Genomic DNA, 21,513 nt, shown 5'->3' with positions numbered 1-21,513 from the left:
GAAATACAAGTGTCGGGGTTTTTTTAATTTTATTTTTTTACACACTGACTTTCGTTCTTCTTTTAGAAAAAAAAAAACAAAAACAAACCAATACTGACATTTCCTTGGCTTGAGAAGAATATTGAACAGAGTGCTGATAGCAGACACGTTTCTTTATTGCATGTCTTACCAAATGATCCATCTTTCCCAGTTCCAAAGTATTAACATTCTTTCCTATAGCTAGACCAATTACAGTATGGCTACTTTTAACAGCACAAGAGCCAGAAGTGATTGGGTATGACTAAATTTTAGTAGCTGGGATTATCTTGCTTATGGAATGGCCATCTGGTTTTGTCTCTAATGACCAATCAGCAGTTGTGGACTCTTTCCCCAGTTGTACACTATGGGCCAGATCCTAGTCCATGAGATCCTTTCCATTGGCTCCAACAGGTTTTGGATCAGTCCCTTACTGATTAATTTAATGAACAGATACAGTTGAACTTGGGCTGTTAGCATCTAGCTGCCTATTTTCTATCATTTCTATTTTAGCTGTTTCGAAGTTGCCTTGCTTCAAGTGAAGTAACATAAAAAAAACTCCCGTTGACTTCAGTGGGTGTTGGGATCAACCCCATCAATCTTACTGATTGGGATTGACCCATAAATGGCTACTACCCTTTAAATATTCTGGTAGTTCCACTGTGGCAACAACCAGGCAGTTCACAGAATTAAGCCATCACATTCCACATCATTCAAAAGTGCAGGACTTTATTTTCCTTTATTAAAGCACAAGTAACCATGTAGGAAATTGCCATTTACACTGCAATAGTCATAAGCTCAAATATACCACCACAACAATTTCAGAAGATAATTAAAGGGCTTGCATTTCAGTCAGCCATGATTCTTTACTTCCAGAGGCACAGTACAATAAAGCTTCTATTGTTGTTGCAGTTGTTCTTCTTATAACAAATTCCATTGAGCATAAATCAGAATGTATAACACACTCACGGCAAAGGCCACGAATTATCCAAAAGCTGAGTAGGCAGACACTTACTGAGTACATTGTTTCTGTAGGATTGTTGAGCATAGGTTAAGATAACAAAATCATTTATGTTTAAAAAATGCCACCCAACTTTTAATATATATAAGTGTGCATGTGTCAAATGATTACTTCTCTGCATGCTTGATCTTTTACTATGGGTAATCATATCAGTCCTCATTGCTGTTGCAATTGTTTGGGGGGTAACTATCCATTGCAAAGTACTTACTGGGCCTGTCTTTTCCCCCCCTCAATTCTTAATAGAAAATATTAATTACAAAGTTTTCTACTATATCCCTTTAAATCCCATGACAAATGCTTGAGACTCCTTCTGGTTCCCAGACCATGTTCAATTTAGCATAGTTTACAAGTGGTCTGGTTCCTAGGTGTGTGATTTAGGATTTGTAATGGTTCTCCAAGCCTTGCCGAAAAAGAAAAACTTTACACAGAAATATAACATTGTGTTCTCATCCAGCATATATATAAAGAACAGTGCAGCATTAAAATGTCAGCATATCAACACATTAAAAATACATCATTTCGCAGAACAGAGCACAAGAAAATCTGTACAATCGCTATGAAGTGCAAGAATTGCTGCCTCCTTCAGTTGGAGCCTCCCGCCCCCAGCTCAAACTGGTTTTAAAAGTCCTGTTGCTTTCAGCCAGTCAGGAAACGTTTTTTTCCACTCTCTGCCGCTCCCAGTCTCCTGGTCTCTTGTGCTACAGAAAGAAAAGTTTCCATTTTCAGAGGCATCTCATGGAGGGAGGGTTGAGTGGTTTATTCTTCATAAACACGTTCATGTTTTAATGACACAACAGGGCAGATGGTTTCACTTGAGGTGACAAGTCTGCTGTGTCATAAAAGCGACGCACAGCTGTGTGGGGGTGCCCACTAGCCCAGAGCACTTGAGGAGGAAAAGGCTCCCTCCTCCAGAATTCTGTCGGCAACGCTTATCTGATTGTAGAACTGTTTGTCCATATTACAGGGACCAGAAGGGAGGATACCAGAGGAATTTGGAGTGTTTTCGGATGCCTTGCTGTTAAAATATCAGTACTTTCTTCAGGACAGCCATCATAACTAACTTGAAATGTATTTCCATATTAAGCCACTCCATTGATTTAACCTCATCTTGACTCCATTGGGAAATGCCTCTGAGAAATGTCTGGCAAGTTGAAATATTAATTATATATCTGTATAGATATGTGTGTATATATACATACACAAACACACATACACACACACACACACACACACAAAGTACAATCCATTGTTATAATGAAAATATAGAAAAAGCAATTTCAGCTCTTTCCTCTGAATTGACATTGGTTTCATTTGTCTTGCCTTCTACCCCTTCCAAGCTATTGTTTGTCATTTTTTACAATCCCTTCACACCCCTCCCGCCCTGCCGCCCACCTCTGCGGCACACGGTTTGATTTTAGTATGTTCCTTCACTGGAAGTTGTCCACTTCTCTTTAAGTGGCTTTGAGTTGAGATATCCAGCCATGCAGTGACGCTGTCCAGTCTTCTTTCTTTCCTGGCTGGAGTGTCTGAATTCCCCCCACCCATCCCAGTCATAAGTAATTCTGGAAATGATCTTTGTTTTGTTTCACCGCTGTTCCTTGCTTTGGCATCAATGAAGCCTCATTTCAGAGAGATGCTACTGGCCTAAAATTCACACACAAGCACTCGGTAATCCATATTATTTGATGAGCCACTGAAATAACTCAACCAAGAAAAGTTATTAGCATTTTGTCTGCTTTCCAGCAGCAATGGCAAAATAAGCCTCAGGAGCAAAGTCTGAGTTTGACTCTTTAATTCCTGAATTCTTTATAACTGTAGGCAATGTGCATGACGTTAGTGGCTCCTAGGACTTAAAGGGGGGCTGAGTTAAAATATAGTACTTAACGGGGAGAGTGGTGTAATAAGAAAGGTGTCAAAATGGCTCACTTTTCTGCATGCTCTTGCAGTTCCTTTATTTGCCCCCTAGGTTTCCAGTCTCCAATTCTGGGTCCGAAAGCTCCTGCTAAAGAGCTGTTATCTGAGTTAGCTCTGAAGTGGGGGTCGTTGGGCTCTGCTGGCTGACAGCCACCATGGGAATTTCCATGCCTAGTCATGCTGGATTGTTAGTCCCCTCTGAGTTCTTGCAGGCATAAACCACATCTTTTGCAATGCTGCACATCCTGTTGGACATCTGGAGCTCTGTTCTGAAGGCGGTGGGGAAGCAGAACTTTCTGAAGCATGTCTTGAAGTTCTCATCCAAGAAAGCATAGAGAACAGGGTTCAAGCTGCTGTTGGCATATCCCAGTGCAGTACAGAAGCATGAGATGGCTAACTCGAGCTCGCTTTCAGCCTTTGCACCCAGGCACTGGACCAGCACGAAAATCTGAATGGGGGTCCAACAAATAATGAAGACAGCAACCACCACCAGGACCATTCGAGTGATGCGCCGCAGATTCCGATCCTTCTCCTTGGAGCCTGAGAGGACGCGGACATTCTTAAGACGCCGGATCATAAGGCTGTAGCAAATGGTGATGATCAACACAGGGATCATGAAGGAGAAGAGAAAGACACAAATCCCAAATACTGGATCCCAGTAATCCACAGGCTTAGGGAGCTTAATTAGACAATCAATCTCTGCAAAGAAAAGAAAAAGACAACAACTTGTATTGAGAACAACATGGTACCATCTGTAAATCCGATAATTCACTTGCAGTCACTTTTGTTGCTAATTTCATTTATTTTATTAATGCTCAATACAGCTCAGGGCCTCGTTGCACTAGGCTCTGTACAAACACAGAGCAGGAGTCAGCCCTGCCCCTAAGAGTTTACAATTTAAGCAGACAAAGGGTGGGAGGGAAAACAGAGGCACGGTGAAGTGATTTGCCCAAGGAGACATAGCAGCTCAGTTTCAGAGCTGGGAATAAAACCCAGGTCTCTGGAATCCCAGTCGAGGGACCTACCCTTTAAAGCATGGTGCTTTCTATGGGCAACTAGGCACAGAGAGATCGATAAGCAACTTGCCAAAGGTCAAACAGGAAGTTTTCACTCCTTCTCTCTTCCAGCACCCTTTTGTCTCACTGTAACTGTCTTTAAACTAGAAATATCAGTATTCCCAGAGAATGTTTTTGTTCAATATCTTCATTAATGATCTGGAGGATGGCGTGGACTGTACCCTCAGCAAGTTTGCAGATGACACTAAACTGGGAGGAGTTGTAGATACGCTGGAGGGTAGGGAAAGGATTCAGAGGGACCTAGATAAATTAGAGGATTGGGCCAAAAGAAATCTGATGAGGTTCAACAAGGACAAGTGCAGAGTCCTGCACTTAGGACGGAAGAATCCAATGCACCGCTACAGACTAGGGACCGAATGGCTAGGCAGCAGTTCTGCAGAAAAGGACCTAGGGGTTATGGTGGATGAGAAGCTGGATATGAGTCAACAGTGTGCCCTTGTTGCCAAGGCGCCTAATGGCATTTTGGGATGTATAAGTAGGGGCATTGCCAGCAGATTGAGGGACATGATCGTTCCCCTCTTTTAACATTGGTGAGGCCTCATCTGGAGTATTGTGTCCAGCTTTGGGCCCCACACTTCAAGAAGGATGTGGAAAAATTGGAAAGAGTCCAGCGGAGGGCAACAAAAATGATTAGGGGACTGGAGCACATGTCTTATGAGGAGAGGCTGAGAGAACTGGGATTATTTAGTCTGCAGAAGAGAAGAATGAGGGGGGATTTGATAGCTGCTTTCAACTACCTGAAAGGGGGTTCCAAAGAGGATGGATCTAGACTGTTCTCAGTGGTAGCAGAAAGAAAAGGAGTACTTGTGGCACCTTAGAGACTAACCAATTTATTTGAGCATGAGCTTTCGTGAGCTACAGCTCACTTCATCAGATGTTTACCGTGGAAACTGCAGCAGACTTTATATACACACAGAAATCATGAAACAATACCTCCTCCCACCCCACTGTCCTGCTGGTATTTATTTGAGCATGAGCTTTCGTGAGCTACAGCTCACTTCATCAGATGTTTACCGTGGAAACTGTAGCAGATGACAGAACAAGGAGTAATGGTCTCAAGTTACAGTGGGGGAGGTTTAGGTTGGATATTTGGACTAGATGACCTCCTGAGGTCCCTTCGGACCCGGATATTCTGTGATTCTATGATTCTAATGTAAAGGCACTCCAAGTGTAATTCATTAACAAAGCCATGTCTAAAGGATGATACCCTTTGGGCTAAAACTTTCCTTGTCACACTGAGAATAAATGCACATGTAGGTGATGCAACTGCTGCTGTCTCAAAGGAGCTTTAAAAAAAAAAGAGATGTCATGTTAAGGAAGAGACCCTTTCACCAAATTTGTGAAAGCATAAGGACAGCTAACAGCTCTAGGCATCTTGCCTTAGCATTCAGCTTCCCATGTAGCCACAAATTAGGACAAGTGCTTAGGAAGAATTTTAGAAAGTATGTTGATGAAATGCAGAGACACAACTTGGGAGAGATAATATGTTTTATTGGATCAACGTGTGCTGGTGTGAGGGACAAGCTTTTGAGCTACACAGAGCTCTTCTTCAGGTCTGGGACAGGTAGTGAGAGCGTCACAGCTAAATAAAAGATTGACCCGATAGTTTAGCATAAGTACTGAACACATATTCGAAAGGGACCATTCAAGATCATGAAATGTGTCAGGTTTAATTGACCAGAAGTTCATGAAATATGATTCATTGCGTTTTATGGCACCACAGATACAGTCTCTTCCTCCTCCTCAATTCCAAAAATTGTGCTGATCATTTGAGTTGCATGCTAAGGATGGTATTAAAGTGAAAATTACAACCCCAGAAGCCCAAGATTTACCCACCTCATTTCAAGCTGGGCAAGCAGTCAGGAAAGGTCATTGGTCCCTTGAGGCTTGTGGGCAAGTGGAAAGAACGGGCTGAAGATAATGGTCTTTTCATCATTCTCAGCCTACTTGAAACGAGAATCGGCAAAGGCCGGAGCAATGATTTTATTTTATTTTTTAATTAATTATTTATTTGTTTAGAAAAAATAGTCTGGGTGCCAAGATAAGGATTAGCTTCCCTGGCTCAGTAATTGTTATGGTTTCAACAGTGTGGACATGGCAACTGCTGGCTGCAGAGATTTTAAAGAGTGATAGAGTAACCCAGACGCCTCCTGGCTGTGGTGTTCTACCCCATCTAGTAGCACACAGAGAGGTCCCAGGTTCGATCCCGCCCACCAATGACCGGGGTCTGCCGGCGTTACAATAGCTTCTGTGAATACTGACTATCAATGTCGGTGGGCTCTGAAGGGATCCTGCATCCAGCCCCCTTCAGTTAGAAACGTAGTGGCTGTGATAGAAAGCCTTTCAGGGAAAGAGGGGTTAAGTTGTGGGAAACCAAGAGGATTTTCAGAATTTCCAGGAACGGAAAGATTCTAAGGAAATGGGCTAGGAAGACAGCGGTAAAGGTGTTACATTTCTGACTCTCACCCGGCAGCGATTGCTTTGAGATTGTCATTACATTTTTTGATTGGTCAGGATCCACCAGCTGAGCTGCCAGACAATTACTTCCACCATGATGTATCCGTCCATACTAAAGGATCACAATTAACACTCTTTTTTTAAAGGACCCTCTGTAAGATTGTACGAGGGACTCTTGCATGCAGGAGGGTGGATAACAGATGCATATGTAACATTAGGGAAATCAAGTCTCATGCTTCAGATTGTAAACTGAGTGCCACTGGGGTAGGAAAGGATTATTTTCCCCAATCACCTGCAGCATTGCTCTCATCACCAGAGGATAAAAGCCTACTACAGCTACTAGCTAATGGAACTAGTACTTTATCTCAAGTAATATTTTGTATTGTGGCGATGAAGATTGTGGTTCAAAACATAACTCTTGCCCAGGAGGGAAGGGCTGTTACAGTACCAGACTTAATGAGCTAGAGACTGTGGGACCCTGTGCACCTATCACATGGTTGCAGAGTCCTAGTTTGGAGAATATCCCGTTAGTTCACTTTTACTGACCATTATTTTCATTCTCTGCTGACCCCATCACCATAGCTGGGATACCGAAGACTGAAGCCAGGGCCCAGATGCAGATGTTGACCACTTTGGCCTTGTGGGGGGTACGGATATCCAGTGCTTTGATGGGGTGACAGATGGCGATGTAACGATCCACGCTCATCATGGTCAGGGTGAAAGTGCTGGTGAACATGTTGTAGTAATCAATGGAGATGGCGATCTTGCAGAGGATGTTTCCAAATGGCCAGAACCCTAGGAACGTGTCCGTACCCTGGAAGGGTAAGGTTATCAGACACAGGGTATCGGCCAGGGCGAGATTGAAGATGTAAATGTTTGTGGCTGTCTTCATCTTGGTGAATCTAAAACAAAGGAGAGATCGATATACAGATTTCCACTTGATTTCCAGCCCCACTGCTTATGATAGGACTAGCATCGGCAATGAGTTACACTTATTCCAGAAGGAACACAAGACCATTTACAAATTGTGACCTGGATCGTGCAATCAAATCCACATAGGCAGAGCCCTGTGCCTGTGTGGATTCCCGCTGGTATCAATGGGACTGTCCATCCAGATCCATTCAGGATCAAGACTTATACCTAAAACCTCCTTCCCAATGCCCAGCCCAAATAACCCAGCAGGAGACACCTCTCTTCCTCCCAAAGGTTTGCTGGCTTCTCCCAAGCACAGTGTTGATTAACACACTTCTAGATTTTTAAATTCCAATGCAACACCAGATCGGAAGGAGAGGACTTAAGCCCCTGCCATGTTTGCAAGCCACAGATGTCAGTGCTCTAGTGCAAGAGAACCAGAAGATAAAACTGACCCATCTATTTTCATTGTCTCCCCAGGCTAATTGTAGTGCAAAATATAAACAGCATAAATGGTCAAAAGCAAATGATATTTTTAAAAATCTATTTTCCGAATCTAAGGTATTATTATTAAAAGGAGTGAAGAAATGTGCTTTTGGGGGGATTGATCCTGTTCCATTGAAGGCAATGCCCAAATTCCCATTAACTTCATGGACAGCCAGATCAGGTCTAAAAATGTTTTAACCTGGGCATCCCACATTTTGGGTTCAACATCTCCATTTTAAATCTCTATTTTCAAATGTATAATTTCTCTGTAAAAATGCACTCAGGGCTGAAATAACAGTGAATCACAACTAGCTAAGGACTTGGAAAAATCAGTGGTTTAACAGAAAAGGCTTTCCAATGAAGGTACAGTAAACTGTGCTTATCATGTTTGTGGATACTTTGAGGGCAATCTCTTAAGACAGAAGGTTGCCCATTAAGCGGCATCCTCTGTACAGGGGCTTCTAATTCCTTCAGCAGTTTTAGGCTCGTTGCAGGTTTCATTAGAGATCTCCAAACACTCCATTCAATGCAAAGCAAATATGAATGATAATAGCTCAAAATACTGCTTACTTGTGGACTAATAACCTACAAATCCCCAGCTTGGCCTAAGTGTGGTCTGTGGACAGTTTGTTACCAAACGCAAACATCAAATTGTCAGATGCTGGCTTTATGTTTGCATTTGCTACTAATCAGTGTCAAATCATATTTATGACTATAGAGGACTTTTTAAAGCAGACGATGTTCTGGAAATAAACCTCTTTCATCTGTTGGCATTTAAATCTTGACAGAGAGATTAAAAATAAAATAAAAACCTTGGCAGCCTCTTCTAGAAAGGGAAGAACATGAATATGTGGCGAATTTTAGAAATCAGCGCTGCTAATTCTTGTGAGCATTCTTTGTGCTCAGTATTTATAGCATTGTATTTATTAAAAAATGTTGTGGAAATCAGAAATCACCAAGCCTACAGCTGACTATCCACTCTAACCACGAGGGATTGGGGGAGCCAGAGGTCTCAGAATGGACAAAAGCCAGGACTTTAAAGCAAGGACGCTGGAGCCTTTCTAGAATTGGGGGGCAAGGGCAAGGCCAAAGTGACCCCTCTCTCTCCTCAATTGGCTGCTCTGGTAGTGAGCCAGCTGCCCTCTTTCCTGGTGCCACAGCAGCCCCTGTTGGGCAAAAGATATAATTGCAGCACCTCCCCAGCAGAATTTGTTAATCTGCTGGGGGGGTGGGAGGAATCTACGGGGGACATGACTTCTGCGCTTATGTTTCTTTTGTTAAAAAGTGGGGGCACCTGGCCTTCCCAGTTCTGGTGCTTGTGCTTTTAAGGTCCCAGAAAGCCTTATAGGATTTCCCAGGACAGCTACCTAAAAAAGGGGACAATCCTGGGAAAACTGGGACAGGTAACAGCCCTAATAGAAATTGATTTCTTCTTTTTGTTTTGGAGCATGTTTAGATCTGACTCTGACATCGATGAAAAGTTTAGCAGTTCTTCAAACTAGAGGCAGTGCAAAGCAGCTGAAAGTAAATAGTGGTAACAGTGGTAAGGCTCAAGGGTGTTTAGACTTTTCACTGATTGCAAGCACAAACAGCTGTAGACAGTGAGTGAACTGAGAACTAATCGGCTCAGGTGTGAACCACAAGTTCCCACTGGACCAGTAACATTTCCTTAAGCCTGGAAATCATCTGTATGTGATGCAGAAATATGAAAGGGCTTGGGAACCATGAACCAACAACTGCTGGTGACCTGTCTCGTTTTGCTCCCTTGGAAAGTAAGTGTAGGTGGCACTTTTTAATCATTGTTTTCTCAGGCTGATTGAAAAAACAGTAAACATGTCTTGAAATGGTTTTGAAAATTGAAACGTTGCACCCAGCTCTATTCATGTTTAGTGCTGGTGACAGGTGCTGGAATAACAGCTGTATATAAGGAGAGCTATTAAAGAGTAAGTGCTGTAATTTTGGGGAGGATAAGCTGTGTTTTTTCATATATAACTACAGGTTGACTCCCTCTGCATTGCACAAGACGTAACCTTAACTATGGGGCTGCAAATGGCACCTCCATAATTAGCTACAGGGGCAGTGAAAGCACTTTTCCTGTAGAACGTCAGCTGCAGCCTAAAGCACCTTGAGTTCTGGAGCACAATGGAACTTTCTTCCACATCTGTGCAGGAAACAGAGCTTTCTTGGAGGCTTGTCCGAGCCTATGGAACAAACTCCCAGAGGAACCAAGGACCGTCACAAACGTCACAATGCCACTCACAAGGCAAGGCATATTTCTCTGACCTGCCTTCTCTCATGTAGACATGGAGCACCATGGACATACAAAGAAAAAAAGACAAATAGCCTACCATAACACTACGCTGCTCTCATGAACCATGCGTGACAGATGTTAGTTGTGTCACTTATGCACTACTGGAAAACTATCAGATGCTATGTTGATGAGGGTGATAAAAGAATGCATGTAGAACAGAATTTGAAGCTAGAAGTCAAATACTTTGCATGGTATTTTCATTCATTCTTCATTGTATTCAGCCATTCATCCCCCAACATACTTCAATGTATGTAAAGTATATGTACAATACTGCACAACCTCAATCATCCAGAAGGCTCAGAAAATACCAGAAAACATTGGAAAATAAGGGCTTTGGCTGGCTCTGCAGACTCTGAGGTCTATGTTTCAAGCTCTCTAATTGATCGTAGCCTTGAAGGCCCTGAATATTGATGGACTTTGCCTACACAGCTAAATGTCCTACTTTATATATATATCCTGTCTATATCTGCATGCATGCAGTTAGCACATGACCATGCCTCCCTCAGACTGTCTTATGATTTCTCACTGATGGATTTCTTCACAGGATATTGAAGTTGGAGGTGCATGTTACTCCACAATCAGGAGCCAACAAGCTTCTTGGTCTGACCGGTTTTGCATTAAAAAGTAGAATTTTGAGTCCTTCTGCGGGTGGTGATTAGATCAACAAATTCATGGACACCTACATCCGCCTCTGTGAAGGTTACATAAAAAAGCCACAACTGTATGTCTTGCACCATTGTTGCAGACCACTATGGATAGAATTCGAGTGTTTTAAACAATGTCAAGGGGCATGAAGAAATAATTTGCGTGGCTTTTTTTTCTGGTTATCAAAATTAACTGGCAAGTGCTGTGGGAGGTACAGCCCATTACCAGCCTCAAATATGACATAATTTTATCTTCAAGCTCAACTGCTCCCTGATCAATTCCCAATTATTTAGTAGTTTATTTAATAGGAACCTGTCTATGCATCTAAATTATTAAAACCGTTCCGGAACACTGCAAAGAGCTTATATGAATTCTTTTTTTTTTAAAAAAAAATGCAATTGTGGAGTGTAATGAGATAACTAAAGGTGGGAACATGTTCCAGTAATTTGTAGTAACAAACAGATTTCCATGGAGAGGAATGTTGTTTATAGATTCTCAAGCATCAGAAAAAGCAAAAAGACAACAGAGTTTTGGTATTTATTTCTGCTTCAAAATTCTTTCACCTCTTTCCTATGGGACTAATTTTACTGTCTGACAGCTAAGAAAAATTGAAACGCCCCCAAAGGCTCTGACTTTTTCATTTTTGACTAAATATTCTAAAAGCAATAATAATAATTAAGACAAAATATTAAATTGTTTTTAACTCCAGTGAGATGAGCCTGGAATTAATACTCTCCCATAATAGAAGCAGTTTTAGATGGAATATCAGCAGCTTTTCTAGCTTATGCCCACCAGTGAAAGAGGGGGAAACCCACACTAATACTATCAGCCAAATAAGTCATTCTCCCCCTATCAGACAGGTGGAATTAATCTCTCCCAGTGTTAGGAAAGGATTGATGGTAAGATTCAATCACAGGGGACTTTCAGATCATTTGTGGGGTTTGATTTGGGTAAGATCCCCTTATTCAGATCTCATCCAAACTATTCAAAACCTCCTGAGTTTGCAGAAGTGGGCTGGAAATATTGAGAGAGCCATCTCATGGGGTGCCATATATCTCACAGCTGCCCCAGGCATTCTTTTGCTTTGGGGTTCATCATCAGGGATCCTAGAAAACAATTTGCCCCAGAAAAACCTGGGATTTGCATTTTTACAGAGAATCTTTAGTTTTAATATTTTGTGAAAAAATAAAAACACATACAGTAGAACCCCTTGCCACCAGCGCACACATAGGAATATGGGAAATTGACCCAGGCGGCAGGGCTTGGACTGATGGCTCCAGGGTCCCAGACAGTGGGGCTTCTCCAGCTGTTAGCCCCAGGTGGCGGGGCTCCAGATGTCAGATTTCATTTTAATTGCGGAAAAACATGGATTTTTATATTTTTATTGGAGAATTTGGGGGGAGGATATCACAGAAAACTAGGACCCCTGATCATCATGCTCATGTATTTATGGTGGGTATCCCCGATATCCCAATGGATAATGTATGCATTGTTATGGTGTAAGGGTGACAACCAGCTGATTTCACCCCCATCACACTCTCTTTCAACTCTCTAATAAATAGGAAGGAAGGGTGAAGCAGCTCTGAAGACAGACCTGTTCTCCCGAATACATAAGCCAGTTATATACTCTGAGATGAACTCCACGAACAATACACACACACAAACATGAGCCTTCCCCAAGTCTCCCTCAGTACTACCAAATGTATTCACTGCCAGCATGCCACAATGTACTGACACAGCAAGCACATCCCGGCCAATGGTAAACTGGGTTACCACCAGTTGAGAAGGCTCAGGTGACTTCTTTTGAAAAATGACTAAGGGCATCTCTCCACTTGCCATTTAAAGCGGAAAAAGTCCCTTCTTAGCCCAAAAACCGTGGGAGCGTCTACACTTGCCAATGACTTTTTGCAGTGAAACTCCGAAAGAAAGAAAACCACCTCCACGAAAGGCAGACGGCTCCTACTGGGGATGCTTTTGTGGTGATGTGCGAGTGAAGACATGGTCTTCCTGTTTACAGAGCTTTTAACCTCTGCAGGATCTCCCACAGTGCCTAGGTGACCACTCTGACGCCAGGTAAACAGACATCCACCCCTCCCCCTGCAAAGCCCCAGGAACTTTGAAACTCCCCTTCCTGTTTTCTTGGCAAGTGCTCACTTATAATCTGGCCAGGTGACAAATCTTGCTCCAGGGAGCAAAAGATCCCTTGCTTGGAGCAATGCTGAGCGACTGGAGCTGATCAGGGTTTGGGAAGAGGAGACTGTGCAGGGACCCAGGATGCCCCGCAATCACCCACCCCCCTTCCCACAAGACCCATCGTCAAAATGGGAGAGCTGCACTGTGGGATAGCTGCCCTAGGGCGCTGCTCTCATCAGCGATGGAAGTGCTGCAAATGCGAACACCCTCTGATGCCTGTGGAAGTGAGAACACAAACCAGCACTTTTCTTTGACCGGTTCACTATCACTGGTGAAACTGACAGCGCAAAAACTCTGCAAGTGTAGACATAGTCTCAGTAAGGCTTAAGCCAGGATTTATCACATATCGCACAGGTAGGATAATGCTGCTCTGAATTTTACCCGATAAGCTATCTGCAAGGCAGCAAATGGCTCAGAAGTCAGCAGCTTGGCCACTAGCTGAGCTGAAATAGCTAAACAACGCCTATGATTATTTCTAGTGCCACTTCATTGGCTCACTGGTAAATAAAAGGCAGGCTCTAATCATTTATCACAAAGGCAGGGCAGCATTCCCCCACAGCCATCCTTTCTGCAGACTTAGATTCGGTTAAATGGCGTTCTCAGTAGCACTGTCCCTTGGTTGCGTTTCCGAGAATGATCTGACAGCATTCAGCAAGGCTGAATGGCCAGTGCTGTCTCTTAGGCACGAGGAGTAACACTTGAAATGCGGGGGTGGGGTTTGAAACAGATCTTCCTTTGTTTCCACTCATTTTAATAGGCATTGTTCTGGATAACTTCTGCAGGGATTCTTGTACATTAGGGGCTTGATCCAAAGCATGTAGAATTCAGTGGCAATCTTCCCATTGATCTCAATAGCCTTCAGATCAGGCTCTTGGTCAATAGTGAAATGATTAACATAAGAATTTAGTTGATCTAAAGATTACAGGTGTTAAATTCAAATTTTGGGATGAACAAAACTTCAAATTTGGTAGTAACTGATCCTAAACTAAAGATTGCATGTTGGAGCTATATGCATTTACCATCTGCCCCCCTTACCAATTCTCAGCTGGGGTTATATTTCATAGAATCATAGAATATCAGGGTTGGAAGGGACCTCAGTAGGTCATCTAGTCCAACCCCCTGCTCAAAGCAGGACCAATCCTCAACTATTTCCATGTTAAAGGTTCATAAACTGCTTTACTTTAAAAGGAAGAGAGGCCAGTATCATGCCATGGAAGAAACATCTCCTGGAGATTACAAACGCCTTGCTTCACGATCCACAGAGCAGAGCAACACAACAGGATAGAAAGTCTCCAGTTGCAGATGAACGTGGGCTGCTTCTTCCCAAAACACAATTTTTTCACAAACAAATATCTCAAAACAAATCCGACAAACGATTTCTATGCACTTAAAGGGCCGTTCCCTCCCCTTTAACAATGGGCAAACACCCCAGCAGATCCTCTTATGAAATAAAAATCCTCAGCCCACCACCGCCCTGCACCACTCATGTCATTTAGGAAAAACAATGGCCATCTAGAGAGCTGGCCTATTTCTCAAGGTCCTGTACGTCGGTTGTTGTTATACACAGCGAGCCAGATGCTCAAATGCACTAGTGTGTGACCCAGCACAGCTGAACGGAAAGAGAAGGCAAAAGTACCTTCAAGTGAACTTTGCGCTCTCAGGGGTAGCTTTGGCCTCCAAATACATTTAAGAGAGCCTTGGAACTTTTGTAGAAGGAATCTATGGGATGCCCATGCACCATTAGGGCAAGCCTCGGCATCAGGCTTTGCATTCACTTTACATAAGGTCACGGCCAAGGTAATGGGGGTTTGATCATTTTTAAAGTCCTCTTTGTTTATAGCCTCCTCCCACCTTGAAAACGTGAAACTGAAGATTATTGCTTTATTGAAATGTGTTTTCGTCCCTCAGGTACACACCCAACAGCCCCGTCCATCAGGCATGCACCACTGTCCTCACAGGTGCGATATTTAGGTTTTTGACTGGGTGCTTTGGCATTCACTCTACTTGGCCCCTTTTAGTCTCCTCTTGTAAGACAGATTTCCCATGCCCCTGAACATCCCAGCAGCCCTTCTCTTTACCTGTTCCCAGTTGAATTCATCTTTCCTGAACACGGGTGATCGGAATTCCAGATGAGGTCTTCCCAGTGCCTTGTACAATGGCATTAATACATCCCTAGCTTGACCAGAAATACCTCGCCTGAAATATCCTATCCCACACACCCTCCTGAACGCAGAACTCCTGAGTGCAGCACCCTAACCACAAAACCAACTTCTCCTTTAAACAATGACAATCCTAATGTAAGGTTTTAATCCTACCAATCTGAAATGAGTCCTGTCCTGTCCGGCCATCTGCCACACTAATGGGTGTTTGCTGCATCATTGCCTGTTGGTAACAGACAGAATAATGTGTGTTATTAACCAGCGCATGCTCCTTTCCCCATTTTGTTGATACTGATTAGCACCTCAGACCAATCTCTATCTTCAAACAGGAAAGGAATGTCAGAAGGCAAAGTAATAATATCACGACAAGGGTGCCAGAGATGAGAGTGAACCTTTGTTCCCCTATGCTCAAGAGGCTTCAGGTAATCAGAAGAGGCTAAAGTGATTTACACTTGTCTCATTTTGCTACAACCGGATCAATGGGAAACTGAATTTCCAACAGGCTCTCTATTCTTGTTTTCAGTTACAAATGCATAGCTTGCCTCCCAGTGATTGCACAAAGGAAGAAAGCTCTTAGCTACACATAAGTTTGATACATAGAGTGCGTTCTGCTAAGTGGCTGTTTGGCAGCTCTTTGACAAACTGGAAAGATTTTCACCTGCTCAATAACCTACAGAAGGGAAAAGCTTCCAGCTACCTCAGCGTCAATTGCATTTGGAGCCCTGACTCCGAAGCGTACTCCCTCCAGTCCTGAATCCCATTTGGGAAGATATATACCGATTTTAATTAATGATACTTTTAAAGGGGACCCTATGTGTTTGCTGGGATGGGGAATAGAGGGTGTAACAGGGTGGGATGGCCATTTAAAGGCCAAGAGACTTGGGGCTGGCCAACCCTGTTTAATTCACCCAGCCCTGCCACACCTGTGCTGGGTGTGGGACTTTAAAAAGGGAGAAGCCCAGCAGTTTGGGACTAGCTGTGGAGGACAGCCAAGCCACAGGAGTGGAACTAACTCCAGGAGCCAGGCTCCAGGGAGGCAGTCCTGTGGATGGTGTTTTTCAAGAGGAACAGGGAACCAAGGAGAAGCCCTGGAGGGGTGGAAGACCATGGTGGTTATGGATGTACTTGGACACCCAGTGGGGGAAAGCCCTGGGAGTCAGCATTCTGATGAGAGTGAGAAGAACTGTGAGCTGAGCCCAGAAGAGGCAAAAGAACTTGTGTTCATGTCAACTTGTGTTTGTGTTCCCAAAAGGGGAATCCTGCTGGAGGGATCAGCTACATGAACTCCGGGACAGACAGAAAACCCTGGGGAGGAGGAAACTGAGGCAGGGAGCACCAGCAGTGCCACACTCAGCCAACAGGAGGTGCTCTGTGGCAGCCACACTACATGAGAGGGCTAACACATGCTGAGGGTGGGACATCCCCCTGCCACATCACTTGGCAGGGGAAGGGAGCAGGAGGTATTCCGATATGCCAACAGATGGAAGGGAGGATATGTTGGTAAATTCCTAGGGACATTAACACTTGGGGAGGGGAAGGATCAGGGCTATTTCCCCCACCCCCCAAATGGACACCTGTTCTGGGGACATAAACTGACAAGGGAAGAGGACATGGCTGTTATGGTGTCACACTGTAAGCCCTTTCAGGGAGGAACTGTCTTTTAATTCTATATTTGTATAGCATCTAGTTGAGGACAGTTTTCCAGCTCATTATATAGCTCGTCTAAAGCTAGGTTTCTTGCCTTTCTGACTGCTTGCTTTCCTGTTCACGTGGAGGTCCTATAGGCAGCAAACTAAAACTGTGGCCTCAAAATTAGTAAAGAAAAGACTGAAGTCCTGTGGGCGACTTGTACAGAACCAAGACAGATAAAATGTCAACCCTGAGGGCCAGCATCTAAATCAGGTTTCTGCTTTTAAATACCATGGGGACTGGTTAGCAGCAAATGGAGAAAGCAGCAAAACTGCAAGCAAATCTGCTGAACAGAGGGGAAGTCTGGTGCAAGATAAGTGGAGTGATTTGTGATAAACAGATGCACATAGAGTCTAAGCTATCTCTATACAAAACCATGGTAAGATCAGCTCTTCTGTACTGATCAGAGACATGGAGGACCAAAGAAAGGCACTTGCAAAAACTCAAAGCCATTGAAAGGAGATGTTTGAGGGCAGTGAAAAGAGGAAAGGAGTGACATTGCTGAATGCTTGTGGAATGATGTCATCAGGAGTGAGACCGGGGTCAGTGGTATGAGAGAGAAGCTGCAAGAGAAGAAGCTGAGATAGCATGGGCATGTATGCCAGGATAGATTAAGGGAGTCCTTTTAGGGCACCTTTTGAGACTAGAATTCGCAGGCTGAGAACAAGAGGTTGGCCAAGAAATCAACAGATAGACTATTTATGGAAGAACAGAGTAGCTATGGAGTGAGCACTGGACTGGCAAGCCTGGAAAAGACTGATCCAGTGACCTGACCCCAGCTATCTAGGAAAGGGGGAAGAAGTGGTTTTGTATTGCACCTAGAACAATAGGGTCCAGGTCCATGACTGGGACTCCTCGGTGGTACAGTACTACAGATAACAACAGTTATCATTATTAAGTAGGGAATTCACTCGTTAGTTACTAGATTTTCCCATCAGAATGATTTTCCCATGAAAAATGCAGTTTCTGCAAAATCAATATTTTCTATGGGATATTTTCTATGCAGGGGACTGGACTAGATGATCTTTTGAGGTCCCTTCCAGTTCCATGATTCTATGAAAAGAGAACTTGAAATGTCAGAATTTCCTGCAGGACAGAAATTGCAGATTTCACTCAACTTTATTAGTTACAGTTGAATGCTGATGGAAATCAAGGAGCTGACGATGTGGCCTGCAGAAGAATTTTGCCCAAAAAGCTCTGCTAATGCGTCTTAATCTTGATCTGCAACAACCCACTGGAATTCTAATCCTGGGCAGATATTGCCAGGTATCTGGCTCAAGAGATGGAACTGACACCACTAAATTCATTTTCCCTGGTGATCTGAATATGTTTTACAACCAGGTGGCCAGAGGGGGAAAGTTGCTGTATTAACCTACTTAGCTCATTTGAATTGGTGATAGCTCTATTGCCAAGGGAAATTTCCTGTTCCATAAATGTGCCTGCATCCTCCTCCTGTCCTGGGGCTCTCACCAGCCCATAGCTGTCTCTTTGGTTTCTTGTCTACAGAAATTCATTGAGCCTCTAAGGCTGTGTGACTGCCTCCTTAAGGAATGTGGCTGTATTATATTGGTCTCAACAATGCAGTCAGCCAGCATTTGCACACTCCAAAAAAACAAGTCTATTTTCTTTTTGGAGAGGGCTCTTAGCTGAGTACATATTCGATGCCAGAGCTTCATAGACTGCAGACGCTTGAAAATGATGCTTATGTGACTGTTCCTCCAACAGAAATGCAACTGAATATGGAAAAAAGGTCTTTGGCTTTAAAAAGCAAAAAGCTGTTGGCTTTAATGCTTGACTGTGATTATCAAAGGAATCTGCCAGGGAGAAGAAGCATTGGACCATATTTGGTAAGCACAAAACCCCTCTTGGTGCAGAAACAGAAACACCAAGCAAGAAGGTAGATTCTCAAGACTCCAGCTCACTTCAGATAGAGCAGTATGACTCAGATCTGCTGGGGAAAGAGATTGGTTTCTTTTCTTTTCTTCAGGGAAACAAATAAAGCTGGTTGACCCAACATATCTAGGAGGCAGGATGACCCTGTGCAGTTTGGAGCTTGCTCTGTTTCAGTGCAAGTCTATTTAAAGAAGGATCTAAGAACGCCATCCAATCTGGGGCAATCAGATCTATGGGTAGGTGTAATTTTTTTTGAAATTTGGCATGAATTTTGAAATTAATCACATTTGGGAACCAAGTTAAATTGGAAAATGGCTATAAAGATCAATGGTTCAGAGCAGGCCTAGTTCGGCAGTAACAGAAAATCACTATCATCTGTTGAGCAGTTATGTTGTCCACATGAAGTAAATTAGCAATCTCAACCTGGGATACAGGAATTTATTTCAATTCTTGATGGCAGTCTCAGCAAAAAGGTGAGTCTAGCTGCCTGGATTGTTTTTATCTGGCCCTGGAAAGTCCAATAACTTTCAGACAGATAGATCTAAAGGTCAACCTTGTTCAGATCCAGGGTTTTAGTTCAGGCCCCTCTCTGCTCAAAGGAAAAATTGTTGAGCATCCATCAAACCCTTGATGCCCAAAAAGATGGCACTCCAGCTGGCCTTTTAGACAAAGCTTCCAGAAACTGATGCGGCAAACAAATACCTAGTTTAAGATTAACTTTAACCTTGGTATTTAACAGTCAAAAGTCTCTAGAGCACAGGGTAATTTCTACTCTGAAATCACCTGAGACAGATTTGTTGTGCATTACAAAGCACGTTGCAAAAAGTCAGTGTTCTCTTGCACAATTTGGCCATGATTTTAACCATCCCTGTGCCACTCCATAGGTCAAAGTCATTGTCCTACAGTAGGTCGTCTGTCTGTTCCACTAGATTGTAACAATGACCCTTGATCACCCATCCATTGGCTGACCCAAGGCCTGGAAAAGGCTGAAGGAGACTTCTTACATGAACAGACCATAATTGACTATCCCTTGACATCTTAAGCATTCTGAGAGGGAGGAAAGCTGTCGTGTTCGGGACAGCGGTTTTTAACATCTGAAGGACGTATTTGGAAATAGCCTTGCTGAGTGATAAACCATGAAAGCTCATCCAAGTGATCTTTTCAGGGGAGTTTGTGTTTGAGGAAATTTGTCAATAGCTTAACACCGCCCTCCCCCAAATCCTTGACCTGTTTTGCAAATATTATCACTTGGAGGAATATTGTTCAGATTCATAACACCGGTATGATACAACAAAGAAAAAACACTACATTACTGAGGGGGTGGGGGAGCCATTGTTTTTCTGTGTGCACAGAACAATAATGCACCTCCCCATACTACTAGCTAGAGTGGGTCAAAAATCTAGCAGAGGTGGGGTTTGTGTCCCCATGGACTGAGCAGAGGACATAGCCCCCCAACTCCACCCCTGTCCCAAGACCCACTGAGAAATCCTGTGAGTCTCAAAGTATCCCTGGAGGACTGGTGCTTCTATATAGACAGCCAGACTCTCATTTCTACTCTCTGGTTCCCTTTCCGCCTTGCCCAGAATGTTTCCTTCTGCACTTGTGTTGCCAAAGCTCTTCCATCTGCCCCTGGCTGTTGCCCCAGTCCTTCTGAGGGCTTGTGCCAGCCCAGGGCAGAGAGCGGAACAATCAGCATTCATTCCTATGGGCATTTTCTAGAGGGGAGTCTATGTAGAACTGCTTTTCCCCACCTGTGCCCTTGTCCTGCCCAGCTATGTTTCAGTAATCCTGCAGAGCCCCCCCCCTCCCCCCCACACACACATAGAGGTGTAGTCAGAAGGGGATGATACCATATGGGTTTTCTGCCGCCAATCGAATTTTGGGGTCCCTTTAACAGGTTTCCCATACTTTCACCCTTCTGCAACAATGGACAGAGGAGACGAGAATGAATGATCATCTGGCCCAGCACTTAAAGATGAGTTGGGGAAGCTAAGTGGTTTCCGAAAGAGGAGATGGCATTGGCTGTTCTCTTACAAGATGATCAAAAAATAAAATGAATTAATTCTCACCCCATGCTAACCCAGCTAGCTCACTCTTTCTGCTTTCTGACAGCCTCCAAGAAAGCAAACATCTCCCCAGCTGACCAATGTTCGCAAACACTTCCAGAATATTCAGTGCAAGCAAAATCAATTAATCTTTTGTGGATTATTTTTTGCCAGGAACTCAGATCAACAGATCCTTAAATCTGTCCCAACAAAGGCAGAAATGAAATGTAAGATTTAAGAGATGGAGACAGTTTCCCTTATCAACACAGTCCCTGTGCAAATAAGCATATGAACACAGCTGGGGAAGGAGCAATCAGCCAGAGCTGCTGCTTTTGCATGAGATTGAACAGGAAATGTATTGAAGGGAGCAATGTTTCCACTGGCCAGAGTGAGGTACTGGGAATTCCCAGTTCTGCTACTGATTTGCTGGGTAGTTTTGAGCCAGTCATTTACCCGTCCCTGGACACCATCTATAAAATGGATGTGGTAATCAGGGGATGGTTGAACTTTCCTAGTCTACAAACTCTCAAAGTCCACAAATTGCTGTGAGGTGTTTTAGTTTTTTTAGATATGGGGGGGGGGGAATTTAGTTGATCTAAAGATTACAGGTGTTAAATTCAAATTTTGGGATGAACAAAACTTCAAATTTGGTAGTAACTGATCCTAAACTAAAGATTGCATGTTGGAGCTATATGCA

At 43.5% G+C, this 21,513-nt stretch overlaps 1 protein-coding gene across 1 annotated transcript in view; it reads right to left on the bottom strand.

Moving 5' to 3' along the window:
* Window positions 1–724: 724 nt before the first annotated feature.
* OPRL1 (opioid related nociceptin receptor 1) overlaps window positions 725–21,513 on the bottom strand; it is a 36,345-nt gene continuing 15,556 nt past the window's right edge. The window contains exons 3-4 of the mRNA XM_073308999.1: window positions 7,030–7,385; window positions 725–3,649 (exon numbers count right to left, since the gene is read on the bottom strand). Of these exons, the coding sequence (XP_073165100.1) occupies window positions 3,126–3,649; window positions 7,030–7,385 (880 nt within the window). The 3' untranslated portion in view covers window positions 725–3,125. The remainder of the gene's footprint in view (window positions 3,650–7,029; window positions 7,386–21,513) is intronic.

The sequence above is a fragment of the Lepidochelys kempii genome, chromosome 13 (assembly GCF_965140265.1).
Source record: "Lepidochelys kempii isolate rLepKem1 chromosome 13, rLepKem1.hap2, whole genome shotgun sequence".
In the NCBI taxonomy this organism is placed as follows: domain Eukaryota; kingdom Metazoa; phylum Chordata; order Testudines; family Cheloniidae; genus Lepidochelys; species Lepidochelys kempii.
The sequence above is the reverse complement of the archived record's forward strand: the minus strand, read 5'-3'. Positions and strand labels throughout refer to the sequence as shown.